The sequence below is a fragment of the Chiloscyllium punctatum genome, chromosome 1 (genome assembly GCF_047496795.1).
Source record: "Chiloscyllium punctatum isolate Juve2018m chromosome 1, sChiPun1.3, whole genome shotgun sequence".
Lineage (NCBI taxonomy): Eukaryota > Metazoa > Chordata > Chondrichthyes > Orectolobiformes > Hemiscylliidae > Chiloscyllium > Chiloscyllium punctatum.
Window position 1 is genome coordinate 66,300,615 of NC_092739.1, and position 11,825 is coordinate 66,312,439.

Genomic DNA, 11,825 nt, shown 5'->3' on the forward strand with positions numbered 1-11,825 from the left:
TTGTGATGATCTTATTGATTTCACTTGGGAAACAAATTATTTGCTCATTTATATAATTATTGTTTGTGGGACCTCATTGTGTTGTTATTTGTCTGGGGTGTTTCTCTACATTGATTAAACTTCAAAAATATTGAATTGGTTATAAAGAGCTTTGAGCAAGTGGCTATATAAATGTTTGCCATTTCTTTTTATGATCATGCTAATTTCTCCGATTTGTTTAGCAAATTGGTTTAAATGTGATTTTTGCATTACATTACAAAAGTGTTAAATGAGTCAAGAGGTCTGATTTTTTTTTTAAATAAGTAGAATCAAGTCATTGACTTCTGGGAATCACTCGTGAAAGAATTTCTTCAATGTATTAATGTGTTTCCAATGTTGGTAAATGTGTCTGTAAAAGAGCTATAAAGAAATGAGAATAAGATGAGGTTTGCTAGTGACAAACAATTTCTGTTTTTATCATTTAGAATTATCACCCAGACAAGTGTCAGTAAGGATAATGCGACAATATAATTTTTCATTGATAAAGCCTGGCTCGGAAAGAATACTTAACAGTAGAATCAGAGAGTCATAGAGATGTACAGCATGGAAACAGACTCCAACCGGTCAATGCCGGCCAGATATCCCAACACAATCTAGTACCACCTGCCAGCACCCAGCCCATATCCCTCCAAACCCTTCCTATTCATATACCATCCAAATGCCTCTTTAAATGTTGCAATTGAATCAGCTTCCGCCATTTCCTTTGGCAGCTCATTCCATACATGTACCACCCTCTGTGTGAAAAGGTTGCCCCTTAGGTCTCTTTTATATCTTTCCCCTCTCACCCTAAACCTATGCCCTCTAGTTCTGGACTCACCAACCCCAGGGAAAAGACTTTGCCTATTTATCCTATCCATGCCCCTCATAATTTTGTAGACCTCTATAAGGTCACCCCTCAGCCTCCAACGCTCCAGGGAAAACAACCCCAGCCTGTTCAGCCTCTCCCTAAAGCTCAAATCCTCCAACCCTGGCAATATCCTTGTAAATCTTTCCTGAACCCTTTCAAGTTTCACAACATCTTTTCAATAGGAAGGTGACCAGAATTGCACGCAATATTCCAACAGTGGCCTAACCAATGTCCTGTACAGCCGCAACATGACCTCCCAACTCCTGTACTCAATACTCTGACCAATAAAAGAAAGCATACCAAATGCCGCCTTCACTATCCTATCTACCTGCGACGCCACTTTCAAGGAGCTATGAACCTGCCCTCTAAGGTCTCTCTGTTCAGCAACACACTCTAGGACCTTACTATTAAGTGTATAAGTCCTGCTAAGATTTGCTTTCCCAAAACGCAACACCTTGCATTTATCTGAGTTAAACTCCATCTGCCACCTGCAGATGCATTGCTGCAGGGTGACACAGTAACACCAAGGCAGGCTCGCTTCCATCTTTTCAGCCAGGTTTAACAATTCTACCAAATGTGAACCTGTGGAAATGAAAGGGGATAGAAATGACCTTTTCATAAGAATCATCCAAACAAATGACATATACCAAGTAATAGTACAAATCAATGCAGATCATTCTGAAATATAAATGGAATGAGAAAGATTCAGCATAAATCCTTTAGACCATGCATTTTGAGCTTGTTAATTCTTTGCCCAGTCTGTGGATTCTGATAGTATATCCAAGACACCACATGCAAAACTGTCAGAAATATTGTTATAAGAGCAACCCTCTCACTGAGTTTTAAGAGTAAAAGATGTATTAGCAGAATCTTGGGGTGCTTGGTCAGAGATCTTCTACAAAGAAATGGTCTGTTCACACCAATGGGAAGTAAATCTCCAAAACCAAACTTAGTCAAACCAATCCACACACCTGAGTATTAAATGATGGTCAGTCGGAACAATCTCTTTTTTTTGGGGGGGGGGTGGGGGGGCGTTACAAGTAAATATGTCTGCACAAAACATCTCTGAGCAGCTTTGAATCAGCATGTCAAAACACAAAAATTCAAAATGCTTCTGATGCTGGAAATCTGAATTTAAAAACAGAAATGCTGGAGATATGAGTCATTGGATCCAAAACTCACTAATTCAGTTTCTCTCTTGACAGATGCTACTAGACCTGTTAAGTTCCTCAAGAAATTTTTTGGTTTTGTTGCAAAAACATAAATGTTTTTCATATTTCTACTCAACAAATTCTACTCTCAGTTGAAATATAGCTCATAAATGTACAGAACAAATAGAACAGTATCATCAATACAAGAATATCCATTGTTGGTTGAATAGATGAAAGGTTATGAAACCTTATTTTTGTTCTGTCAGGAGCCATAAACCTTCAGTAATCGTGCACGCTGTATCAAGACCGCACCCAGTTGAATCCCCAGACACACAGAAGAAGCGTCGCATACACAGGTGTGACTTTGATGGATGCAACAAAGTTTACACAAAGAGCTCACACCTCAAGGCACACAGACGGACGCACACAGGTAAGAGAATTCTAGAGTATTGTCATTCCCCAAGAGCCCAAATGTTTTATAATGGAGCTATTAAGTTCCTGTCAGTGCAAAAGTCCTCTGGGACTAGCTATGTTCTCTGATAATTTTAATCAGGTTTAAAGAGCCCTGGTTGTGATTTCTTTTTTGCAGCATTCACCTGTTCCAGTTTCAACAGATCATTAGTAAAAATCTCAATTTTACATTCCCCTACCCATAAAATTCCTCTGCTGACCTGTCCTAACCTGAGTTTGTAGTGAGACAAGTGAGGGCTGCTGTTCAAGCCCTTAAGTGATCAATTAATGACCACACAAGCACTACTCCCACCCCGACCTGAATTTTCAGACGACCATGAGGAGTTTATTTCCTTTGCCCCAACCAAATACTGCCCTCTGTGGATACTCCCTCCCTTCTTGCCTTTCTGACAGCTTCACTCCCTCTTCTCATTTTGCTCACCCACATGGCCTCATGCATCACTGAGAACCCACGCTGGACTCGGCCATGGATTTAGATTTTAATTTTCACTGGGGAGCATGAGGAGATGAGGAATTTTCCCTGGGAGGCAGGTCAGTCAAAGCCAGAATGAGAGCAGAGGCTGTCAGCTATGGTTGCAGACTCTGTGGTCCAGAGCTGTGTAGAAGATATTAATAAAAATTCATGAAACCATAATCCGTCATCCACTCTCCATGCCCACACCATCCAAATTCATTCATCTAATGCCCTTTACCAAGCTCATATACCCCCACACCCTCTGTGCCAACTTATGCCCCTGTACCCACCTTCATAGCCCCTTTGCATCCCCTATGCCAATCTTTGGGTAGCACGGTGGCTCAGTCGTTAGTGCTGTCACCTCATACTGCCAGAAACCTGGGTTCAATTCCAGCCTTGGGCAACTGTCTGTGCGGAGTTTGCACATTCTCCCCATGTCTGTGTGGATTGGCAATGGGAAATGCAGGGTTACAGGACTACAGTAGGGCGAGACTCTGGGTGGGATGCTCTTCAGAGAGTCAGTTTGGACTTGTTAGGCCGAATGGCCTGTTTCCACACTGTAGGGATTCTATGATTCTATGTCCTTTGTTCATCTATATGGCAGCCTATGCCCAGTTCATCCCCATGGACATTTATAACTCCCATCCACCATCATTACCATTCCCTCTCCGTGACAACTGACCTGGTATCCACCATGGACACAACATGGAGTTGTACATTACAGTTGTGTCTGATGATAACTTCAATAATTAGGGAAAAAAAACTCCCATTTATTTTTTTTAAAAGTCAATACATTAAATTTTTGTCAGCTAATCTCTTATGAATTAAATATTTCATTTAAGTACTTAAAGTACTTATAAAAACAAACATTTGCATTTAATAAACATTTGAATGCGAGAATGAATTGCTCACTTAGCAGGCAATTTTTAATGGTGACACCAGGTCATTCCGACAGGGCAGACTGAAACTGATTCCGTTTGTGTAAGCAATTATTTTACTTTTTGATGTTTATGTGAAATAAGTCTACGTTTCAAGGAATATTTCTTAAAGTTTTGAATCCGATTGCCTTCCCAACAGTAAATTAAATGAGTAATTAGTTATAATTATGAATGACCTTTATTCTAAACTAATCCACCCCACCAACCTCCAGATACATCGTATCATCCTTCGTCATTTCCGCCACCTCCAAACAGACCCCACCACCAAGAATATATTTCCCTCCCCTCCCCTATCAGCGTTCCGGAAAGACCACTCCTTCCACTACTCCCTCATCAGTTCCACACCCCCCACCAACCCAACCTCCACTCCCGGCACCTTCCCCTGCAACTGCAAGAAATGCAAAACTTGTGCCCACACCTCCCCCTTCACTTCCGTCCAAGGCCCCAAGGGATCCTTCCATATCCGTCACAAGCTCACCTGCACCTCCACACACATCATTTACTGTATCAGCTGCACCCGATGTGACCTCCTCTACATTGGGGAGACAGATCGCCTACTTGCAGAACATTTCAGGGAACACCTCTGGGACACCTGCATCAACCAACCCAACCGCCCCGTGGCGGAACACTTCAACTCCCCCTCCCACTCCGCCAAGGACATGCAAGTCCTTGGCCTCCTCCATCGCCAGACCATGGCAACATGACACCTGGAGGAAGAACGCCTCATCTTCCGCCTAGGAACCCTCTGACCATAAGGGATGAATGCAGATTTCTCCACCTTCCTCATTTCCTGTCCCCCCACCTTATCTCAGTCCCAACCCTCGGACTCAGCACCACCTTCTTGACCTGCAATCTTTTGCCTGACCTCTCTGCCCCCACCCCCTCTCCGGCCTATAACCCTCACCTTAACCTCCTTCCACCTATCACATTCCCAACGCCCCTCCCCCAAGTCCCTCCTCCCTACCTTTTACCTTAGCCTGCTTGGCACACCCTCCCCATTCCTGAAGAAGGGCTTATGCCCAAAACGTCGATTCTCCTGCTCCTTGGATGCTGCCTGACCTGCTGCACTTCTCCAGCAACACATTTTCAGCTCTGATCTCCAGCATCTGCAGTTCTCACTTTCTCCTAAACTAATCAAAGCCCAATTTTCATAATATTATATCTAGACTTGAAGGTTTGGTCTAAATTTTCATTCATGATGTACGATGGTTAAACATAAGAACCTTTGCAATAACTTCAAAATATTTGTTATGATTGAACTTGCATTTTCCTTTTTTCCTGCAGGTGAGAAGCCCTACAAATGTACTTGGGATGGTTGCACGTGGAAGTTTGCCCGCTCAGATGAATTAACCCGGCACTATCGCAAGCATACCGGTATCAAGCCTTTCCAGTGCCCTGACTGTGATCGCAGCTTTTCCCGTTCAGACCACCTCGCCCTGCACAGAAAGCGACACATGCTGGTCTGAGCCTGTCACCTTTCACTGTGTAAGCCAGGCAGGATGCAACTAAACTCTTCCCTTTACTTAACCAAACTTCAGCTGGGCTGAATCCTTCAACAAATGAACTCGCTCATGTAGTCAGTATCTGATGTACAAACAAAACTCTTTTTCTTGTTATATGCAGGACTTATGTTTTAACAATATGAATGTCTTTATGTTGATGCATAGCATTCTCCATTGTATGTATGGACTGAGTAATTTTTTTAGGTATAAAATTACACACTTCTGCCATCCGATTTGTTTGTTAAAATTGTCGGTGTATCAGTTGATTAATAAGCCTTTATAGTCTTGCCAGTGTAGAATGCTGCTGTATGCCATTTCCTTCGTCAAAACCACACCTCATTCAAAATGTTTGGGTTTTTTTTGCAAAACGTGATTGATATTTTTTCATTATTCAGACAAATTTGGAAAGCAAATTACATTTTAGTTGTAAGGTTGGAGGACTCCAGGAAAATCCTGTGCAAACAACTGTGAAAGAAGGAAAGGCACTAATCTGGATTTGGAGGAACTTGCCAATTTTGACCGACCTTTTTGACACATTTCGGCATTGCACTCACATCCTTTTTCTCAAATATCATTTGTCTGCTCTTCAGTGTTGATAGTCTATAGGTCCATCTCTTCTGCAGTGATGTCAATGTTTCAGTATCAACTTCAAGAAGTTAATGAAGTTAAGCACAAAGGTTCACCAACAATGACTTCTCTTTAAATCATTGCACCATTGCAACTTTGTTTTATTACTGACTTATTTTTTGGAAATTCTCTCGTTCAAGCAATGTTCTTTTTCCCAAGTGAAAGTTTCATACTTTCACTGGTGGAGCTCAACCCATCCTGGAAATCAACCTGTCAAGTTCCCTAGAGTTCATAAAAATGAGGCTTGATACATAATCATTGCTCTGAACTATATTCCATTTTCTTTCATTTGTGGTCAAGTTACCTTTTGTAATTTGATTGGATTTGTGACCAACTTAAGGAGGAAATTAAGAGTTTTTCCAGCTAAATTAATTCAAATTACAAAAGTCCTCTTAAAGAATCTGTCTCTTTATTGGACAAACATTATCAAACACACAAAATGGTCAGAAATTGAAAACATTAATATTTTATTAAAGAATTGATTATATTTTGTCAGATAATAACATGACTCCTTACAGGAAGAATTAGATAACAGGAATGTTGTGAATTGAATTGGCAACTTCTCAACGTGATTATATGTTTTCCATTCGCCAATAAAGCATATTATCATTGTTGTCTCTATTTTGGATAATAGTCATAAAATGACCCAATCATAACAAAATTCATTAATTATCTATAAGAAAGGAATCAGCTTCAAAGAATTCTGCTCCACCCTTTCATCCATATACCCTTATACCAACAGCTTCATAATCTATAATTATACCAGTGCACTTGACATATGCCTTTGGCATGTAGATGTAAATTCATTGATATAATGTTGGCTTCATAATATATAATATGACACAAAAAATGCTGTCTCAAATCATGCTTAGGAAACCCTAAAATGATCAATGGGAATGAAGAATTCAAGAATTTGTGTGAGAACATGTATTCCGCCAAATAAGGTACTTTGTCAAAGCTCAATTGTTTTCATTTATTGCAATGGTTATAACGTTTAATTTTAGTTACTTTAAGGTATTTGGGGCTAGTGATATTAAGCTGCTTAAAAAAATCATCTTTTAAACTTTAGTGTAAATATTTTTATTTCTGGTTTATTGCATCCAGTTGGTAAGTTTTTAACATATTTACTTCTACCCAGTTGAACAAGCATAGTAACCTAAGGCTGATACAGACCTTGCTCTGTGTAAAGTTATACTACCAGCCATTGGAAAACATTCTGTAATGTGGTTCATTAGATTCCAATTTTATTAATTTGTGCACATGTTGAAAAGCAAAGTTCAATGCCATGGCTGTAACTTTTCAAATATATCATTTACCAACTCTCCAATAGTTCTCGGTAGAACTTTTAAAGCAACACAAAATATTTTAAGTGAACAGCAAATCAAAATGTTAGCCTAAGCACCAGCATGGCTTCTGTGAACATAAACATGTTTACAAATTTTTGAAATTTCCATAAATCACAGGCTGATGCCATATACATGTATAAACCACCTTGACCTTACAAATCTATATTGTAAATAATAGACCAGGCTACATTCCATGTTCACACTTTGTAGTATGGGTTAGTGACCACTGCAGCCAATTTGAATATGTGTTTAGATTAATAATGCACTTTAATGCGTACCAAACATTATAGATCACGTTCAGATTCTTTGATATAATTTGGAGTGCAATGTTTAATTCTGCAGATCATCTAATGGCTCAGCTGGTACAAATTTTAATTAGTTTGGAATTGAGCCACACAAACCAGCGAAAGCGCAAATTCAAACAAGTCATAAGGAATGAATTCATCTCACCACAGGTAGCAGTAGAGATGCTCCAGTTAGCCTCAATATCCTTGAATAAATTTGGAAAAACAATCAAAGCAGAATCACTCCCATTTCAATTAGGATTCCAATTGACTGAAGCTGTGACATATATGTAAGGGTAGATGTCAAGTGACATCAGAATTGAGTTTGACTGTGGCCAACTGCCATTCACTGTCCACATTTGAATAGCTACTTCGGAAAGGAATTTAAGAGATGGAGGGGAGGAGGGACAGAGTTGTGTAGTCATACAGAATAGCAACCCAGCAACTCAAACCTTTAAGGAAGAAAAATGAAAGAAACTGTTTGTTTTAATGATTTCTGAAGACAGATAAATTTGTATTGGATCATCATAGTATGGTGACAAATAAATAGTAGTTAAGGTAATATTTCCACAGCAGCTCAATACTTTACCACATAGAAAATAATACCTCTGGAGTTTATCGTTTCAACTAGATTGAGAATGTTTAGTAAGACGTAAGTGTACTATGCACAACTTATTTCAGAGTCACGATCTGGGTGTGAGGCATACCTACAAGGAAGTGGAAGTGCATCACTGCAGGTGATGATGTATATCATAAGCAAACGGTACAAAAATCTGTGTAATAGGATAAAAATGTTGAGGGCATCATATTCATATACATTTTAGAGAAATATTTTGGATAAACAAGGGGCTGTGGAATTGCTGAGATATGTGAACACAGCATTTTGAGGCAGCTGGCCTGCTTCATGAGTTGTAGTGATTCTTCAGATTTGTATAAGAGTGATGTGATTTTCTAGAAGATAGAGATGTGGGGAACCTGCCTTAGAGTAGGACAACTTTCGAAGAATTTAAAATAAAATGCACTTCAAAATGAGTGCAATCAGGTAATAATCACAGCACAAATAATAAATGTTGTGAGTTTCTATGATTTTTTTTGTACAAAGAAAAGGTCTCTGCTTCTAAAGGTAAAATAATATTTTTTTAAGATTTGTAATAAGGGTGTGAAAAGACTGAAATGTCCTGTTTTGTGTTGTGTCATATACTGAGGTGGGAAGTGGGATTTAGATGGCATACACATTTTGAATCAATTCTTCTCAGCTTAAATATTTAAAATGTGAATTTTAACACTTTTTTTGTGGGGGAAAATGCATTTTGGTTTAGAATATTGGTTTTGGGAATAATAACTAGGCAATGTTAACATCAAGAGGCTTTTAAGAAAACTCATGATGCTGAGCAGCTGAAAGAAACTGTAAATATGTTTGTTTTAGTTTCCTGATGATATACAGTAGCTATTAACTTTAAACTGATCCACAGAAATAATGTGTGATGTAATTGTCCAAAATGGAACCATTTTGCGTATTAGAATGATACTTACTGTGTATTACATGCAGATCCTAAATTAAATTTTTATACTTCTTAAAATGTACTCTTTTTTTCAACCCTGACGTTATCATGGAGGCTTTCAAGACTTACAAAACTCTATGATAAAGAAATATATGCAATATTTCAAAGCCAATCAGTAACAAAAGATTTGTCCCTCTGTATTTTTTTCAACTGATCTGTGAATCTGGTAATGTTCAACAGAAGATGAAATTCATTTTTACCAGCAAGAATTCATAAAACAAAATGCTGTAACTATGAATCATGTAACATTGCTACTTTATGGGCTCCTTTTTATTAAAAACTACTAGTTATCCATTTTTTTAACAAAACACATGTAGAAATAATAAATGTAGGAATAATGGTTAAAAGATTGCATTTCAATTCGAACCTTTAGGAACACACCTGAGACTAAACTTATTCCAGATATTATTGAAAACAAATATTGGGATTAATCAGAAATGCTACCTTGAGCTGGTTCAGCATGTAACTATTACTTGTGTGTGACGAATTCAAACCAGAAGGTGATTGGACCTACCTATCATTTGAATTTGACTTCCTCGGGTGGATGATTTCCGTGAATTGGAAGCAGGCTGATACATTAAGTTGGGACTGCAGTAGTAATAACAGTTATATGGGCCAACTTACTCTGTTTTCTGTTCACCTCCACTTACTCCAAACCTTCCAATAACTGATGGACATAGGAGACACTTGCAAAATGAAAAAAAAATTCAGTTCTTTATAAATATTATCATTTCCAAAGACACATTTAGAGTCTAGAAAGTATCTACAGTAATTACTTTTCAAATCAATCTGGTTAGTATGTTATTACACACCTCTAGAGCAGGTTAGATTTGAACCCAGACCTCCTGGCTCCTGTAGGGACACTACCACTGTGCCATATGTTCCTAAGACATTACTCTAAAATATTATATCCTATTGTCCTCAACTGTGAAGATAATTCTATCCATTGTTTAGCACTTTTATCTCTCAATCTATAATTTTCTACTCTTTACTCGACTAGGATTATTTCACCTGCTCAGCATCTCTGAAGACTCAATTTGAATATTTCAGTTTATTGTTGAAAATTTAAGCAATAAATTGTGCTAAAAATGTAGAACAATATAGAACTATATTTCAAGGGATAATAAGACTAATTCTGGGTTTATATTCAGTCTTGTTAACTTTATTTAAGTCATACAATATCGTCTGCAGTCTATATAATTAAGATGTGAAATTATAAAGTTTTTTTTATAACTATTTTGTCATTTCTAGATTGTCCCATGGGAGTTTAGTAATGACATTTTGTCATGTCAAACTGTGAACACAAATTTGTACTGTACAGTCTTACTCTATATTCAAATGTATATGTATTGTACATCTGTCAATAAAACTGTATAAACAAAAAAAGTCTCATGTTGATTAATCAGGTATTAATTACAGTAAGTCAGAATTCTGCACTCTACTCACATCAATGTATTTTACTACAAATCACAATATAATCAAATATTAAGGAACAAGCTCCAGAGACCGATTGATATTCCAGAACTATGAATATGGACGATAACCAATGAAAATTGATTCCACTGTTGGGAGCTGCTCAACATGGAACACACTACTTGGACAATTGAAGGGAAACAAATTGGGGTAAAAGCAATCCCTAAAATAAAAACATGAGGCAAACCAGCAGCATATGTGTCAGGCTACATACCTACTGTGGCTATTGTTGTCTATACGTCTCTACTTCCTCCTTCTCTGTTGTAGACTGTGTAGAGATAAAAACAAAATGTTGCAGATGCTGAAAATCTGAAAAATAAAAAATGAGTTGAAAATATCCAACCGATCTGCCTCAGGAAAGGGTTAACATTTCTGGTTGATGAACTTTCAGCAGACCCACTTGTGAAGGCATTTAAAACTGAACCCTCTATCAGTGTAGTAAAGACACAACACTGTTCTATTTCTCATTTAGCATTTAGATACCACATTTCAATCAAACTTAGTTGACAAATCAAAAATTAAGGACAGCTAATTTCAATATTCTCCGAAGTGAAGTAGAGGAGAGGTTTTATTACCTTTTAAGCTCAGTAAAAATAAGGAATAAGAAAATGTGACATCAGACATGTATGACAAGTGGATGTCACCAAACACCGAAGGATCACAGACTGTTATCTCATTACGTGGATTGTTGGATTTAACCTGAGGGTCACCATTACACACATGAAGGTGAAGTTTGAGAAGGCAAAGCCTTCATAGTGACCTCAGTCATATATACAACAACCAGAAATAATCTTTTATAAAGGGACTAAGGAGAAGTGTTGTGGAATATTTGGTTAAGGAGAATCCAAAGGGTTTTTACAAATACATTAAGGACAAAAGGGTAACTAGGGAGAGAATAGGGCCCCTCAAAGATCAGCCAGGCGGATTTCGTGTGGAGCCGCAGGAGATGGGGGGGATGCTAAACGAGTATTTTGTATCAGTATTTACTGTGGAAAAGGACATGGAAGATATAGAATGTAGAGAAAGAGATGGTGACATTTTGAAAAATGTCCATATTACAGAGGAGGAAGTGCTGGATGTCTTGAAACGCATAAAAGTGGATAAATTCCCAAAACCTGATCACGTGTACCC

General features: G+C 38.1%; 1 protein-coding gene across 7 annotated transcripts in view; it reads left to right on the plus strand.

Moving 5' to 3' along the window:
• The window catches only part of LOC140472397 (Krueppel-like factor 3), an 88,969-nt gene extending 78,362 nt beyond the window's left edge, over positions 1–10,607 (plus strand). For all 7 annotated transcript variants that reach the window (XM_072567538.1, XM_072567542.1, XM_072567492.1 and 4 more), the window contains 2 exons: positions 2,304–2,467; positions 5,185–10,607. In XM_072567538.1, the coding sequence (XP_072423639.1) occupies positions 2,304–2,467; positions 5,185–5,366 (346 nt within the window). In that variant the 3' untranslated portion in view covers positions 5,367–10,607. The remainder of the gene's footprint in view (positions 1–2,303; positions 2,468–5,184) is intronic.
• Positions 10,608–11,825: the final 1,218 nt, after the last annotated feature.